Raw genomic sequence first — 18561 nt, forward strand, 5'->3', positions numbered from 1 at the left:
CAACTGGAGGCATCTGGCATTGTGTTGTCTATCACTTTATATTTTCTACCTATGTGGTTATTTTGGTAGAATACTAGAGTGATATATTCCTGCACAGTATGTAATTATGCCTTTGCCCTTATCACTAAAATAATTATTAGCCTCCTGCATCTTCCTATGTCATTGTTGCCCCATAAGGGAGCCTGCTTGCTTTAGCTGGGCAAATGGGATTACCTTCACACCTTGGTGAACCTGCTGGGATTATATATCCTTGGAATAAATTGCTGGTATTCTTCACTTCCTCTCCCAGGAGCAACTTCCTAGCACAATGAGGCAGCACAGAGGACAATTGAGGGGGCAAAGGCTTAATACAGGAATAGAGTGTAAAGCTTTGGAGGAATTCGATTGATGAACCTCAAATGTCTACTTCAAAATTTCTATCTGATATCACAATTCAGACCTCCAAGGCTTCTTTCAACTCTGTTATTCTGTTAAATAACCCTTATTTAAGAAACATTTATTTTTAACAAGGCCACTTACATTGAAGAAAAATTGATTTCCTGTGCAACATAATCTTGGATGACTTTTATTCCAGAAATATGAGTGTCTAGTCAACATATACAATGTGAGTGTTGTTGATGAATCATTTTTTTTCAGCCAGTGAGGAACTTCACAATACTGGTAGTCCTTGCTTAACAGTGGTAGTTGAGACAAGCAACCCCATCACTAAAAGCCACATGGTCAGAAAAGGACAATGTCACATGTGGTCACCTCAACTTATGATAGCAGTTGCAGCTGCCATTAAGCCAATCCCTCCAAGTCCTTAAGCACGCCGTGTCAGGGGGCTGCCATCAGCAACTTCCTGCAAGCTTTTCCACTGACTTTGTCAGAAGCCAATAGTGAAGAGCAAAAAGAGCGAACATCTCAGGTTATTGCAGCCGTCATAACTGAGAGCCCATCGCCACGTACAAGATATGTGATCAACTCACAGCAGAGATGCTACTACGATGGCCATAACTACGAGGACCAGTGGTTAAGTTTCCTCATTCAGTGATATCGTAACTCTGAATGGTCGCTAAATGAGTGGCTAATTGGAAGTCCTAAGTGAGGATGCAACGACAAATGTTTTAATCATTTTTAAAAGTTTGCAAACTGTGCTTAAAAAACACAGTATGTTTAAAAAACATAATTGAAAATTTGTATTCCATTCATTAAAGAATCAGTGTATCGACAAAAGAAAAAATCAGTAAGTACTGCACTAGAGTCCCATTTAGAGATTCATAGATGAATTACAAACTAAAGAATCAGGCAGACAATGAACATATTTCTTTATAATGGAGTAGAAGAGAAGAAAAAATTGGCTGACGGTAAAAAAACCTTAAGATCTATTTGTGGCCACTCCCATTTCAAAAATATTTAATCGGAAAGACTACTAGGCATACGTAAAAGAGTTACGTAAGTTAGGAAACAAACTATTAACAGACTTTTAGCAATGAATTTCTATAAAAAATTATCTATGATAAAATTATGGAACATATATTGTAGTAACACTGTCCCAAAATTGGCAGTAGGAAAATATCAAGTTGAAAGAATTTCAAGCAGGATAACTTACCTCTCTAGATGTATCTGGAAGCAGTTCACTCCCATTTCTATGTTCCCCATTATCTGCAGAAACGGGAATGTTGGGACTGAAAATCATAAGATCATTCCTGACACCAGCCTCTGCGCTCACCCCTGCCAGGATGTGGCTGTGGCGATTGGAATAGGACCAGCTGCCCACTTCACTGGCACAAACCAGGGTGGCCGTGCCAGGACCATACACCATGGCTCCCTTTGCCCTGGACTGACATCGCAGAGCCATATAAACAAAAACAGCCAGCAGGAACAGGCTGGAAACAGAGCAGATGGCAATGATCAAATAGATGTTGATTGAATTCACCAGAGACATGAAGCTGTCTCCTGACTGGGAGACTTGAACATCCGCTTTGATAGTCTGACCACTTGTCACCAGTGACACACTCAGGGTGGCTGTGGCTGAGAGCTGAGGTTTTCCATGGTCCATCACAAGAATCAGAACATTCTGGATTTTGCCTCCTTCTGACTCATCCAGAGGATATTTGGTACTCACCTCACCACTATACTGGCCCACAGACCATGGACCGCTGCTTTCTTCAACCAGTTCATACCTGAGCCAGGCATTGTATCCAGAATCTGCATCCAAGGCATGGATCTTGCCTACAATATGCCCAGGCATCACGGGGACCACTAGAAGAATCATGTTCTCTTCTGATGATCCTGACAGGGCAGGTGCATTGTCGTTCTCATCCAGCACAAAGACCTGAACAGTCGCATTGCCACACAAGGAGGGCATTCCAGCATCCTTGGCTCTCACCTGGAACTCCAGCAGTTTCAACTCCTCGTAGTCCAAGGACTGCAGAGCATAGAGCTTTCCACTCTCCGAATGTACAGAGATGTAGCTTGACAATGGCCACAGCTTCTCGTCTATCCAATAGGTGATCAGGGCATTCTCAGCTACGTCTGGGTCTGAGGCAGATACTGTGAAGATGTGAGCACCAGGGGGATTGTTCTCCTTCACAAAGACTGTGTAGGAGGACTGTGTGAAGGCTGGAGCATTGTCATTTATGTCACCGATAGGCACTAAGAGGCTGATGCTAGAAGACAGGGGTGGAATTCCCTGATCTTCCACTGTCACAACCATCCTGTACTCAGCCACCTGCTCTCGATCTAGGACTGCACCAACAATCAGGGAGTAGTAGTTCTTGAATGTGGACTCGAGTTTGAAGGGTACTCCAGTGGGCAAGAAGAAACAGCTGATTTGTCCATTGGGGCCAGAATCCCTGTCAGAAGCACTGAGGATGGCTACCACAGTCCCTGGAGGGGAGTCCTCTGGCAGTGGCACAGAGAGAGAATTCACAGATAACTCTGGAATATTGTCATTAATGTCCAACACTTCAATGAGAACTTTACAGTGCCCTGATAATGGAAAACTACCTTTATCTTCTGCTATAATTGGAAGTTCATAGAACTTACTTTCTTCATAATCCAATTTTCCGATTACTCTGATGTTCCCAGTATCAGAATTTATACTAAATATCTTTGTGACATGAAGAGCTAAGCTATCTGTAAAAAAATAAGAGATTTCCCTATTAATCCCCTCATCTAAATCTGTTGCATTCAGAGTAATAACTAATGACCCACTAGCTGTATTTTCTAGCAACTTTACCCTATAAACAGATTGGTTAAATACAGGAGGGTTGTCATTAACATCCAGCACATTGATGACTAGCTGAACAGTTCCTGTGAGTTTTGGTTCACCCCCATCAGTGGCTGTCAGTACTAAATGATGCACAGGACTCTCCTCTCTGTCAAGTGGAACCTTTAACACAAGTACTACAGATTTACTTTCATCTTCATTATTTCCTGAATCAAGAGCAAAATGGTTGTTTGGGCTGAGCTTGTAATTTAACAGAGCATTAGTGCCAATATCTGCATCAGAGGCTCCCTCTAAGGGGAATCGTGTAACATATGTTACAGATTCAGCCATGCTCAGGATCTGTTCCCTGGCAGAGAAGACAGGAGCATTGTCATTCATGTCTTTGACTTCCACCTCCACATGAAAGAACCTCAGAGGTTTCTCCACAATCACCTCCAGATGAAGGACACAGTCTGCAGTCTTGGCACAAAGCTCCTCCCTGTCTATCCGGGAATTTACAAACAAGATCCCATTCTGCAGGTTTACCTCAAAATAGTCCTTCTCTCCTTTGGACAGCATCCGGAACATCCGAGGCACCAGCTCGCTCACCTCCAACCCCAGATCCTGGGCGATGCGGCCCACAAAGGTGCCGTGCTGGGATTCCTCCAGCACAGAATAATGGAGCTGGCCGCTCCCCATTTTCCAGGCGGTCTGGAGCAGAAGCAGCTGCAGCAGCCCCTTCGGCCAGGTAAGCATCGCAGACACAGGCACAGCACCCGCAAGCTCGTTCTCTTTTTCTCTAAACACCTTGCCTTCAAGGGGTCAGGAGCGGAGCCCACGTAGCCCAGCCATGCTGGCAATGCTTTCATAGATTGGATCTTGGCTTGTTGAGATTTCTCTGTTGTTCGATCTTTCCCTTGTAGATCTGGCCGGCAGGAATGTCGGTCCCTTTAAGGGAGGGGCTCTGCATTTTCAGTTTCACTTAGAGGGTTTCCTTAGGAAACAGCGACCTCTTGTGACCGTATTTCAAAATGGAGAAACAGACCTCCATTCTTTATTCAGCTCAGCCTCTGTGATAGGAGGGCGTGCTATTCCTTTATGTATCTCTGAAGTGTAGTTTTCCTTCTTTTGTTTTCTGACTATTATATTAATTTAGATCTTATATTGATCCCTTGGTGCTTTTGTTTTTCTTTTGTTTCCTTTTTTATTCTGCACTACTTTTTTTCAAAGCTTTTTATCACTTTTTACACAACCTATTTTCATATGATCCTGTTTAGCATGTACTAATTTGTACTAAATCTTCTGAGAAGAAAAAAGTACAGAAATTCAAACATTTCCACTTTTATATTTCATTTCAAGTGACTTAACGAGTCTGTCATTGAATAACCTCACATAACAATTTTGATTAGCCTGTAAAGAAAGTTTCATGAACAGAATCACAAGTCAATCTTGAATCAAGAGGATCTATCTGACTTTTTACATAACCCTTTACTGTAGTTTTTGTTTGCTCAGATAGAATTGCCCAAGTATAGAAATGACAATGAATGTTTGTCCGTGCATGTAACAGATAGTAATTGTCCACTGTTCCAAAAAAGGTAAAATATTGAAAGGCACATATATACAGATTTTAGACTTGCCTCACTATTATTGCATTTTAGTTTAATACTTGTAACTTTGTTACAATGGTTTTGGAAACAGAAATACCATTTGAAGATATTTAGAATTATAGTGAAAAAATTGAATTCATCACCATATTAAGAAATAGGGATTTATCTTTATTTACATGATATAAAGACTGGTCAATATTATGTGATTCTATATGATCAATGATTAATGATTAAATTTCAAGTATAGTTGTCTGTTTCCTTGTCTCCATTTTTCCTTTGTTTTAAGTATACTTTTCTGATATATTCCCTCCCTCCCTCCCTCCTTTCCCCTCCCAAAATGACAAAAACGAAAATAAATTTAGTAAATAAAGTTGCAAGCCTTGGGATCTAAGTTTCACTCTAGATACTTGCCTTCAGCTTGATGATTTGCTATTTGCAAGAGAGGCTCAAGATCCAGAAGGAGCTTGACAGACTCGAGCACTGGGCCTTATCCAACAAGATGCAGTGAGAAAAGTAAGGTCCTGCACTCATGAAAAACCAAATGCACAGGTACAGAATAGGTGGCGTTTTTGCTCAACAGTATTAACTGTGAGAAGGATCTAGGTGTCCTAGTGGACCTATTCAAGTATGAGCCAGCAGTGTGCCGCAGCTGCCAAAAGAGCCGCTGCAGTCCTACGATGCATCAAAACAGAGGGACAGCATCAAGATCACAAGAAGTGGCAATACCGCTTAATAACACACTAGTAAGGCCACACTTGGAATATTACATGCAATTCAAGTCACCGCAATACAAAAAAGATGTTGCAACTCTAGAAGGACTGCAGAGGAGAGCAACAAAGATGATTAAGATACTGGAAGCTAAACCATCTGATGAATGGTGGAGGGAACTGGCTACGTCTAATATTTCTGGCTACGTGCAAATCTTTCAACATTTCTTTCAACAAGTGAAAAACAAGAAAAGAGACAAGAAAACAACTGGTCCATAAATGGGCAAAGATGGCAAGGAGGCGATGGGCAGCAGGCAGAAAGCAAAAATGCTTAATTCATTCTTTGCATCCTTTCCTTTTTCTTTACATAAAAGGGAAAAATAGTCCAACCTATCCAAAGCAGTACCATAAAAGACAGACTAAGAATACAAGTCAAAATAGGCAAGACAATGATAGGAGAACACCTGACCATTCTAGACAAGTCCAAATCACAAGGACCCGATGGATTAAATCTCAAAATTCTGAAGGAGCTGGCAGACATGATCTTGGAACCACTGAGCCATATCTTTCAAAGATCCTGGAGCACGTGTGAATTACAAGAGGACTGGAAAAGAGCTAATGTTATTCCAATGTTGAAAATGGGGGAGGGGAAATGGATCCAGGAAACTACACACCAAACAGCCTGATGTCAATAACTGAGAAGATCTTGAAAAAGATAATCAAGCAACCAATCTGCAAACACTTAGAAACCCAGAAGCCAGCAGATCATGCCAGACAAAACTTATTGCATTTTTTCACAAAGTCACTAAACTTGTGGATGAGGGAAATACTGTGGACATAGTTGACTTATACAGTAAGGCATCTGACAAAGTAGACCACAGCCCACTTCTCGGTAAGATAGAAAGATTACCAGATGGATTTTTAACTGGCCGACCAACTGCACTCAACTGTAGTTCTTGATGAAACTACATATAAATGGAGGGAAGCACATAGTGGGCTATCTCAAACTTCTGTCTTAGGCCCAGTACTCTTCAACATCTTCATAAAGAATTTACATAAGGGGATAGAAGGGGAATTCATCAAATTTGCAGACAACACCAAGCTGGGAGAAATAGTCAACACTGTAGAACATAGGTTCAAGATCTAGAAGGACCTTGACAGAATTGAACACTGGGCCCTATCCAACAAAATGCAATACAGTGGTAAGAAAAGGTCTTACACTTAGGTAACAAAAACCTAATGAACAGGTATAGAATAGGGAGTACCTGGCTCAACAGCAGTAACTGTGAGAGGGATCTAGGTTTCTTAGTAGTAGACAATCATGTATATATGAGCCAGCAGTGTTTTGCAGCTGCCAAAAAAAAAACCTAATGTAGTCCTACGGTGCATCAAGAGAGAATCAGAGTAAAGATCAAATGAAGTGCTGGGTCAACTTGATACGGCATTGCTTAAAATGCCACACTTAAAATACTATATCCAGTTTTGGTCACCAGGATAAAAAAAAGATGTTAAAACTCTACAAAGGAATAACAGAATAATAGAGTTGGAAGGAAAGTTGGAGATCGTCTAGTCCAACCCCATGATTGAGCAGAAGACTCTGTTCCATTTCAAACAAATGCCTGTCCAGTCTCTTCTTAAAAACTTCCAGTGATGGAGCACCCACAACTTCTGGAGGCAAGCCATTCCACTGATTAATTATTCTAACTGGCAGGAAATGTTTCCTTATTTCTAGGTTGATTCTCTCCTTAATTAGTTTACATCCATTGCTTCTTGTTCTGTCTTTGGATGCTTTGGAGAATAAGTTGACCCCCCTCTTCTTTAAGGCACGCCTCTAGATATTGAAACACTGCTATCATGTCACCCCTAATTCTTCAAATTTCATGGAAAACCATGTTTCACCCCTTGGCCAAACCCACATTAGGCTGTGGATAATCCATGGTTAACCAACAGGGAAAAAATAAAGTGCAGGGAAGAGCAATAAAGATGATTAGGAGACTGGAGATGAAAGTATGCAATGAATGGTTGCAGGGATTGGGTATGTCTAGTCCACGGGTCATCAACCGTGGCTCTGGAGCTACATGCAGCTCTTTCAGCCTTCTCCTGCGACTCCCAGTTTGCAGAGAGAGACATAGACAGAGAGGGGCACTTGCGCTTCCCTTTTCTCTCTCTCTCTCTCTCTCTCTCTCTCTCTCTCTCTCTCTCTCTGTGTGTGTGTGTGTGTGTGTTTGTGTGTGTGTGTGTGTGTGTGTGTGTGTGTAACTCACACTGTCCTCAGAGAAGATGATGAGCTTATTGGGTGGCGCTCCTTGTCCACAGGAAGCAGAAAGAGAGCCAGCCCAATAAGAATTTTTATCAGCTTGTCCAAGAACAGCGTGAAGCCAGCTTGCCAGGTGAGGAGAAGATCGGATAGAGGGAGGGAGAGAAAGAGAGGGAGAGAGGGGGGAGCACTAGTGCCTCTCTCACTCACTCACTCACACACACAACACACACAGAGTGGGGGAAGAGGACTGGTAGACCAAGGGCAGAAAGAGAGAGGAAGGGAGAGAGAGAGAGAGAGAGAGAGAGGAAAGAAGAAAGGGAGGGAGGGAGGGAGAGAGAAAAAATATAAATATATGTGGCTGTCCTTACTGGACTTTTATTAAAGAACATTTAATGAAATATTTTAATGTTTTTTTAATTAACAGGTGAGGTATGGGGATAATTATGTTGTATTTAAAGATGGTAGATAAGGTACTAAAATTGTTTTTACCTGTTGGGATGAAGGAGAAAGGTTTTTTCCCTCTTTCTCCTGTCCTTTTCTTTTTTTCCCCCTGCAATTGTTTTCTTTTCTATTTTTATGTTTGTAGTTTTTATAGTTTGCACCGACTTTTTATTTCATAAATACGAGGAGGACTCAAATAGACATTTGAGTATTTTATTTGAAAGTAACCTTCGACCCAGCGTCTTTTTTTTTTTTTGGAGTTCAAAATGCTTTTGTTGCATGCGGAAATAAAAATTTGTTTTCTTTGTAGCAGTTCATTGATTTCATAAATACAGCACACTATAGTTTTTTTTATACATAGCATAAAGGTAAAAAACAATATATGCAATGCTATCTTCATTTTAGACGTCAAAAGGTTTTTGCGGCTCCCAGTGTTTTCTTTTCAATGAGAAACGGGTCCAAGTGACACTTTGAGTGTTTTAGGTTACCTATCCCTGGTCTAGTCCAATGAAGAGAAGGACTAGGGATGACATCAAGCAGATTTCCACTACTTGATGGGCCTGTCACAGAGAAGACAGGATGGACCTATTCTCCAAAATACTAGAAAGCAAGAAGTATGGGTGGAAACATATTAAAGGGAGATCCAACTAAGGAAAAATCTCCTGACAATGAAAACAATTAATCAAAGGAAAAAGTTGACTCCTGGAGTTGTGAGTGCTCAGTTGCTATAGCTTTTCAGGAACAGACTCGACAACTATTTGTCCAGGATGGTATATGGTCTTTTACCTTCAGCAGCTAGCTAGACTAGAAGACTTCCAAGGTCCTTTGGCGTCCTATGATTCTATGAGGTTTTTGATCAGTATTCTTTCAATACCCAGCTATAGATTCATTGAATTAGCAAGGTATCAGGTTCACATTTAACAAGCTTATTACTCAGAAAGTTACAGTATACTTTGTCTAATGACTTGGTGAAATCAGTATGTTAGATGTTCATACCATCACTACAATTTCAGTAAGTTGAGTAACTCTTTAGAGTAAGAGATCACCCAGCTGACTTTGGCTGATCTCAAGAAAGGAAACATGGCTGAACTGTATGTAGATGGAGGACGACCAAGACATCCCAGGCTTACAAAATAGATTGTGAAGATAAAAAAAGAACACCTCACAGAAGTAAAGGACTGGCAAAGCACATCTGTACTGAGAAAAATATCTGATTAAATGACATTTGACATGTTCTTGAAAAATCCAAGCAGATTTTTAGCCTTTACTACTTAATTGCTCCATGAGCCTCTCAGAATAAAAACAGGTATTCCCCGAGCTCCATCATATTCAGCTATGAAGCCTTGCAGGCTCAGATTTCCCTGTCAGCTGCCCTTTGCTGAGAATTCGGGAATCTCAGGACCACACATCTGCAACTTGGCAAGGTTGGGAAATACTGCTGAGCTGTCAAAACCTTAGATTCCCAAATCTTATTTTGTTGAAGGTTGCAAGGATTTCCCTCCTACAATCCCCTCATACTTCATCTATTCTCTCAGATTATTCGTTCAGCTACATAAGATAAAGACCTGGATTTTAATATGACATAATCCTTCCCCACTCCAAAAACACATACTAACTTCACGCCAAATTTACAAATAAAGTTATGTGTCATCTAACAGATTAATGAAGTTTTAAGGTTTGCAATTTATGCTAGCTGTAAATATTGTCACAAAAAGAGGCATCACATTGAGAACTGATTCATCAAATAATAAAATCATCAGCAAAAGAAAAATAATTCAGTAATGCCCATATGAAAACAAGACAAAAATAAAAAATAGCTTGGGAGAGCACAATGATTATATAAGGTGAAGAGTCTACTTAGGTTTACTGTCATTGTAAGACAGATTTACTTACTGTCAAGTAAACTACAAACTTTTCTTTGTATCTACTTACATAGCTTCTCAAATTGGAAAAATATTTCTTCATAAAAATATTAGTGATTTGTAATTTTTTAAATTTATTTACCATCAGTGTCAAAAGATAACAATTAAAAAACAACATTATCTCAAGACTAATCCTAAATGATAAGAATTAAAATAGGATGCTGGGTGGATGAGAAGGACTCCAAGAGCTGGACTCACCTTGTTAGCAGAATCTGGGGGCACATCAACCCCATTGATTACTTCCCCATTATCTGTAAAGACAGGAATGTTGGGACTGAAAATCATCAGGTCACTCTTGGCACCAGCCTCTGCGCTCACCCCTGCCAGGATGTGGCTGTGGCGATTGGAATAGGACCAGCTGCCCACTTCACTGGCACAAACCAGGGTGGCCATGCCAGGGCCATAAACCATGGATTCCTTTGCCTTGCAGTGACATCGCAGGGCCACGTAGATGAGAGTGGCTAGTAAGAAGAGGCTGGAAACAGAGCAGATGGCAATGATCAGATAGACGTTGATCGAGTCCACCAGGGGCACAAAGCTCTCCCCTGACCTTCGAAGATTGATATCCATTTTCATTGTCTGACCATTTGTCATCAGTGACACACTCAGAGTGGCTGTGGCTGAGAGCTGAGGTTTTCCATGGTCCATCACAAGAACCAGAACACTCTGGATTTTGCCTCCTTCTGACTCATCCAGAGGATATTTGGTACTCACCTCACCGCTATACTGCCCCACAGACCAATGACCACTGCTTTCTTCAACCAGTTCGTACCTGAGCCACGCATTGTAGCCAGAATCCGCATCCAAGGCATGGATCTTGCCTACAATATGCCCAGGCATCACGGGGACCACTAGAAGAATCAGGTTCTCTTCTGATGATTCTGACACGGCAGGTGCATTGTCGTTCTCGTCCAGCACAAAGACCTGAACAGTCGCATTGCCACACAAGGAGGGCATTCCAGCATCCTTGGCTCTCACCTGGAACTCCAAGAGTTTCAAGTCCTCGTAGTCCAAGGACTGCAGAGCATAGAGCTTTCCACTCTCCGAATGTACAGAGATGTAGCTTGACAATGGCCACAGCTTCTCGTCTATCCAATAGGTGATCAGGGCATTCTCAGCTATGTCTGGGTCCGAGGCAGATACTGTGAAGATGTGAGCACCAGGGGGATTGTTCTCCTTCACAAAGACTGTGTACGAGGGCTGTGGAAAACTTGGAGCATTGTCATTTATGTCACTGATAGGCACTAAGAGGCTGATGCTAGAAGATAGTGGTGGAACGCCTTGATCTTCCACTGTCACAACCATCCTGTACTCAGCCACCTGCTCTCGATCTAGGACTGCACCAACAATCAGGGAGTAGTAGTTCTTGAATGTGGACTCGAGTTTGAAGGGTACTCCAGTGGGCAAGAGGAAACAGCTGATTTGTCCATTGGTGCCAGAATCCCTGTCAGAAGCACTGAGGATGGCTACCACAGTCCCTGGAGGGGAGTCCTCTGGCAGTGGCACAGAGAGAGAATTCACAGATATTTCTGGAATATTGTCATTTATGTCCAACACTTCAATGAGAACTTTACAGTGCCCTGATAATGGAGAATTGCCTTTATCTTCTGCTACAATTGGAAGTTCATAGAACTTACTTTTTTCATAATCCAATTTTCCAATTACTCTGATTTCCCCAGTATCAGAATTTATACCAAACAACTTTGTGACATAATCTAGGCTATCAGTAAAAAAATAAGAGATTTCCCTATTAATCCCCTCATCTATGTCGGTTGCATTCAGAGTAAAAACTAATGACCCACTAGCTGTATTTTCTAGCAACTTCACCCTATAAACAGATTCGTTAAATACAGGAGGGTTGTCATTAACATCCAGCACATTGATGACTAGCTGAACACTTCCTGTGAGTTTTGGTTCACCCCCATCAGTGGCTGTCAGTACTAAATGATGCACAGGGCTCTCCTCTCTATCAAGTGGAACCTTTAACACAAGTACTACAGATTTACTCTCATCTTCATTATTTCCTGAATCAAGAGCAAAATGTTTGTTTGGGCTGAGCTTGTAATTTAACAGAGCATTAGTACCAATATCTGCATCAGAGGCTCCCTTTAAAGGGAATCGGGTACCAGATGCTGTTAGGATTTCAGCCATGCTCAGGATCTGTTCCCTGGCAGAGAAGACGGGAGCATTGTCATTCATGTCTTTGACTTCCACCTCCACATGGAAGAACCTCAGAGGTTTCTCCACAATCACCTCCAGATGAAGGACACAGTCTGCGGTCTTCTCACACAGCTCCTCCCTGTCTATCCGGGAATTTACAAACAAGATCCCATTTTGCAGGTTTACCTCAAAATAGTCCTTCTCTCCTTTGGACAGCATCCGGAACATCCGAGGCACCAGCTCGCTCACCTCAAGCCCCAGATCCTGGGCGATGCGGCCCACAAAGGTGCCGTGCTGGGATTCCTCCAGCACAGAATAATGGAGCTGGCCGCTCCCCATTTTCCAGGCGGTCTGGAGCAGAAGCAGCTGCAGCAGCCCCTTCGGCCAGGTAAGCATCGCAGACACAGACACAGCACCCGCAAGCTCTGCTCTTGTTCTCTAAACACCTTGCCTTCAAGGGGTCAGGAGCGGAGCCCACGTAGCCCAGCCATGCTGGCAATTCTTTCAAAGGTTGGTCCTTGGCTTATTGTGATTTCTCTGTTGTTCGATATTTCCCTTGCGGATCTGGCCGGCAGGAATGTCGGTCCCTTTAAGGGAGGGGCTCTGCGTTTTCAGTTTCGCTTAGAGGGTTTCCTTAGGAAACAGCGACCTCTTGTGACCGCATTTCAAAATGGAGAAACAGACCTCCATTCTTTATTCAGCCTCTGTGATAGGAGGGCGTGCTATTCCTTTATGTATCTCTGATGTGTAGTTTTCCTTCTTTTGTTTTTTAACTACTATATTAATTTAGATCTTATATTGATCCCTTGGTGCTTTGGTGAAATGGAATGAATATTTGCTTCTCTGGCCATCTTTCCCATTGTTTCCAATAGAGAAGCACCAGGCAGGTGAGGGGAAGTTGAATTAGTTGCAAAGCATTTGAATCAGTTTTGACCAAGATCACAAACAGCATAACATTAACTGCAAAGAACCACATAAGGTTATTGAAATGCTATGAAAGCAGAAGTACTTTTTAGTTTTATTTCTGAGATCCTGGCTGGATATGCAGCTCTTGAACTTTTTAGGCAAATTTAAAAAGCAAGTTCTCAAAACTTATGTGATGTCTTATCTGGCTTATTCCTGAAATAAATTATATGTTGCAATTAATCTAATTGTGTATTTCATATGACCCCTGTTTAGCTTATATCATTTTGAACTAAATCTTTTAACATTCTAAGTTATTAATGAAGTCCCTGCCTCAGAATCTATCAATAATTTGGTAGTGAAACCAGTTTCAAAATTCTATTTGTGTGATCCCTTGAAAATTATATTGCATTGGTATAAAAACTATGCATCTATTTCTCTGTTTTGCCATTTGCATTTTTTCTTTTGTTCCCTTTTTTATTCTGCACTACTTTTTAAAAAGCTTTTCATCACTTCTTCCACAAATAATAATAATAATAATAATTATTATTATTATTATTATTATTATTATTATTATTATTATTATTATTATTATTATTATTATTATTATTATTATTATTATTATTATTATTATTATTATTATTGGAAGGGCCCTTGGAGGTCATTTAGTCCAACCTCCTGCTCAGGCAGGAAACCCTATACCATTTCATACAAATGGCTGTCCAGTATCATCTTAAAAACTTCCAGTGTTGGAGCATTCACCACTTCTGGAGGCAGATTGTTCCACTGGTTGATTGTTCTGTCAGGAAGTTTCTCCTTAGTTCTAGGTTGCTTCTCTCCTTGATTAGTTTCCATCCATTGCTTCTTGTCCTGCCTTCAGGCACTTTGGAGAATAGCTTGACTCCTTCTTTGTGACAGCCCCTGAGATATTGGAACACTCCTATCATATCCCCCCTCATCCTTCTCTTCATTAAACTGGACATACCCAATTCCAGCAACCGTTCCTTATATGTTTTAGCCTCCAGACCTCTAATCATCTTTGTTGCTCTTCTCTGTAGTCTTTCTAGAATCTCAACATCTTTTTTATATCATGGTGATCAAAACTGGATGCAGTATTCCAGGTGTGGCCTTACCAAGGCATTGTAAAGTGGTATTAATACTTCATGTGACCTTGATTCTATCCCTCTGTTAATGCAGCCTAACTTTGTGTTGGCTTTTTTGGCAGCTGCAGCACACTGCTGGCTCATATCTAAGTGATTGTCCACCAGGACTATGAGATACCTCTCACATTTGCTTCTATTGAGCAAGATACCACCTATACTATACCTGTACATTTGGTTTTTCTTGCCTAAATGTAGAACTTTACTTTTTTCATCACTGAATTCCATTTTGTTAGATAGCGCCCAATGTTCCAGTTTGTTCAGATCCTCCTGTATCTTAAGCCTATCTTCTGGAGTGTTGGCTATTCCTGCCAGCTTGGTGTCGTTTGCAAATTTGATGAGTTCCCCATCTATCCCCTCATCCAAATAGTTGATGGAAGATGTTGAAGAGGACTGGGCCTAGAACAGAGCCCTGGGGCACCCCACTACACACTTCCCTCCATGTAGATGCAGTTCCATTGACGACCACAAGCTGAGTATGTCCAGTCAGCCAGCTACGAATCCATCTGATGGTGATGCTGTCTAACCCACATTTTTCTATTTTATCAAGTATTTATTTATTTATTTATTAGTTGAATTTATATACCGCCCTATTCCCGAAGGACTCAGGGCGGTTCACAGGGCAATTAAAACAGTACAAAAAAGAATAAAATAGAATTAAATTAGTACAAGCCCACAATTCTTAATAACAATAAAATTAAAATTTTAAAATTAATTTAATATAATTTAATTAAATACTTTAAAATTTAAAATCCCTCAGTCCAGGCCAGACAGTTCGAACACCAGGTTTTCAAGTCCCGGCGAAAAGAGCGAAGGTCGGGGGCAGTCCGAAGCTCCATCGGCAGTTCGTTCCAAAGGGCGGGCGCACTAACAGAGAACGCCCTCCCCCTGGGAATCACCCGCCGGCAATCTCTAACCGGCGGAACCCTAAGGAGGCCCTCCCTGTGGGCACGCACAGGACGATGGGAAACTGATGCTGGTAGCAGGTGCTCCCTATGGTAATCCGGACCCATGCCATTTAGGGCTTTATAGGTCATCACCAGCACCTTGAATCTCACCCGGAGGGCAACTGGAAGCCAATGCAGCTCGCGGAGAAGAGGTGTTACATGAGAGTATCGGGACACTCCCATTACTACTCGCGCGGCTGCATTCTGCACCAGCTGAAGCCTCCAAGTGGTCCTCAAGGGCAGCCCCATGTAGAGAGCAAGTAGTAGGTTGTGATCTACTTTATCAAATGCCTTACTAAAGTCCAAAAAAATTATATCCACAAGTAGTCCTGTAGTCCACTAATTTTGTCACATGGTCAAAGAATGCAATAATATTTGTCTTACGTGATCTGTTTTTGACAGGAAATGTTTCTTTATTTCTAGGTTGATTCTCTCCTTATTTGGTTTCCATCTATTGCTTCTTGTTCTGTCTTTGGATGCTTTGGAGAATAAGTTGACCTCCTCTTCTTTATGGCAGGCCTCTAGATATTGAAGCACTGCTATCATGTCACCCCTAGTTCTTCAAATTTCATGGAAAACCATGTTTCACCCCTTGGCAAACCCACATTAGGCTGTGGATAATCCATGGTTAACCAACAGGGAAAAAAGAAAGTGCAGGGAAGAGCAATAAAGATGATTAGGAGACTGGAGATGAAAGTATGCGATGAATGGTTGCAGGGATTGGGTATGTCTAGTCCACGGGTCGTCAACCGTGGCTCTGGAGCTGCATGCGGCTCTTTCAGCCTTCTCCTGCGGCTCCCAGTTTGCAGAGAGACAAAAACAGAGAGAGGCACTTGTACTTCTGTGTGTGTCTGTGTGTGTGTGTGTGTGTGTGTGTATGTTTGTGTCTGTGTGTGTCTGTGTGTGTGTAACTCATGCTGTCCTCCAAGAAGCTAAGGAGCTTATTGGGTGGGGCTCCTGCTGCACAGGAAGCAGGAAGCAGGAAGAGAGCCAGCCCAATAAGAATGTGTATCAGCTTGTCCAAGAACAGTGTGAAGCCAGCTTGCCAGGTGAACAGAAGATCGGAGAGAGGGAGAGAAAAGGGAAGCACAAGTACCTCTCTGTCTCTCTGTCTCTCTCACTCACTCACACACACACACAACACACAAACACATTGAGTGGGGGAAGAGGACTGGCAGACCAAGGGCAGAAAGAGAGAGGGAGAAAGACAGAGGAAGAAAGGAAGGGAAGGAGAGAGGGAGAGAGAGAGAGAGGGGGAGAGAGGGAGGGAGGTGGGAGAAAAAATATATGAATATAAGTGGTTGTCCTTACTGGACTTTTAGTAAAGAACGTTTAATGAAATATTTTGATTTTTTTTAATTAACTTTATTTACGCTGTGTTTAAAGATGGTAGATAAGCTACTAAAATTGTTTTTACCTGTTGGGATGAAGGAGAAAGGTTTTTTCCCCTCTTTCTCCTGTCCTTTTCTTTTTTTCCCCCTGCAATTGTTTTCTTTTCTATTTTTCTGTTTGTAGTTTTTATAGTTTGCACCGGCTTTTTATTTCATAAATACGAGGAGGACTCAAATAGACATTTGAGTATTTTATTTGAAAGTAACCTTCGACCCAGCATCTTTTTTTTAGTTCAAAATGCTTTTGTTGCATGCAGAAATAAAAATTTGTTTTTATTATAGCAGTTCAATTTCATAAATTCAGCACACTATAGTTTTTTTATACATAGCATAAAGGTAAAAAACAATATATGCAGTGCTATCTTCATTTTACATGTCAAAAGGGTTTTGCGGCTCCCAGTGTTTTCTTTTCAATGGGAAACAGGTGCAAGTGACTCTTTGAGTGTTTTAGGGTACCTATCCCTGGTCTAGTCCAATGAAGAGAAGGACTAGGGATGACATCAAGCAGATTTCCACTACTTGATGGGCTGTCACAGAGAAGACAGGATGGACTTATTCTCCAAAATACTAGAAAGCAAGAAGGATGGGTGGAAACATATTAAAGGGAGATCCAACTAAGGAAAAATCTCCTGACAATGAAAACAATTAATCAAGGGGAAAAGTTGCCTCCTGGAGTTGTGAGTGCTCAATTGCTATAGCTTTTCAGGAATAGACTCGACAACTATTTGTCCAGGATGGTACATGGTCTTTTACCTTGAGCAGCCGGCAAGACTAGAAGACTTCCAAGGTTCTTTGGAGCCCTATGATTCTATGAGTTTTTGATCAGTATTCTTTCAATACATATTTCAACTCATCTATAGATTCATTGAATTAGCAAGGTTCGCATTTAACAAGCTTATTAATCAGAAAGTTACAGTATACTTTGTCTAATGACTTGGTGAAATCAGTATGTTAGATGTTCATACCATCCCTACAATTTCAGTAAGTTGAGTAACTCTTAGATCACCCAGCTGACCTTGGCTGATCTCAAGAAAGTAAACATGTCTGAACTGTATGTAGATGGGGGACCACCAAGACATCCCAGGCTTACAAAATAGATTGTGAACATACAAAAAAAAGAACACCTCACAGAAGTAAAGGACTGGCAAAGCACATCTGTACTGAGAAAAATGTCTGATTAAATGAATAAAGTCCCCATTTGACATGTTCTTGAAAAATCCAAGCAGATTTTTAGCATTTACTGCTTAATTGCTCCATGAGCCTCTCAGAATAAAAACAGGTATTCCCCGAGCTCCATCATTTTTAGCTATGAAGCCTTGCAGGCTCAGATTTCCCTGCCAGCTGCCCTTTGCTGAGAATTCGGAAATCTCAGGACCACACAGCTGCAACTTGGCAAGGTTGGGAAATACTGCTGAGCTGTCAAAACCTTAGATTCCCAAATCTTATTTTGTTGAAGGTTGCAAGGATTTCCCTCCTACAATCCCCTCATACTTCATCTATTCTCTCAGATTATTCGTTCAGCTACATAAGATAAAGACCTGGATTTTAATATGACATAATCCTTCCCCACTCCCAAAACACATCCTAAGTTGACGCCAAACTTACAAATAAAGTTCTGCGTCATCTAACAGATTAATGAAGTTTTAAGGTTTGCAATTTATGCTAGCCGTAAATATTGTCGCAAAAAGAGGCATCACAAAGAGAACTGATTCATCAAATAATAAAATCATCAGCAAAAGAAAAATAATTCAGTAATGCCCATCTGAAAACAAGACAAAAATAAAAAATAGCTTGGGAGAGCACAATGATTATATAAGGTGAAGAGTCTACTTAGGTTTACTGTCATTATAAGACAGATTCACTTACTGTC

The 18561-nt window shown here is 41.2% G+C and overlaps 3 protein-coding genes across 3 annotated transcripts in view; all 3 read right to left on the bottom strand.

Moving 5' to 3' along the window:
* LOC308666662 (protocadherin alpha-5-like) overlaps positions 1-18561 on the bottom strand; it is a gene marked incomplete at its 5' end in the record, with an annotated part of 153128 nt that overhangs the window by 115776 nt on the left and 18791 nt on the right. The gene's annotated exons all lie outside the window — the stretch shown is intronic.
* Positions 216-3949, bottom strand: LOC308665520 (protocadherin alpha-5-like; the record flags this gene model as incomplete). The annotated part of the gene is made up of 2 exons (XM_081323583.1): positions 216-299; positions 1592-3949. 2 exons carry the CDS (start codon positions 3947-3949, stop codon positions 216-218), a joined length of 2442 nt encoding a protein of 813 aa, XP_081179709.1.
* Positions 4059-12686, bottom strand: LOC308665521 (protocadherin alpha-5-like; the record flags this gene model as incomplete). The annotated part of the gene is made up of 2 exons (XM_081323584.1): positions 4059-4118; positions 10329-12686. The coding sequence occupies 2 exons, from the start codon at positions 12684-12686 to the stop codon at positions 4059-4061; spliced, it is 2418 nt and encodes an 805-aa protein (XP_081179710.1).

This window comes from Vipera berus (assembly GCF_964194415.1).
Source record: "Vipera berus genome assembly, chromosome: 3".
NCBI lineage: Eukaryota > Metazoa > Chordata > Lepidosauria > Squamata > Viperidae > Vipera > Vipera berus.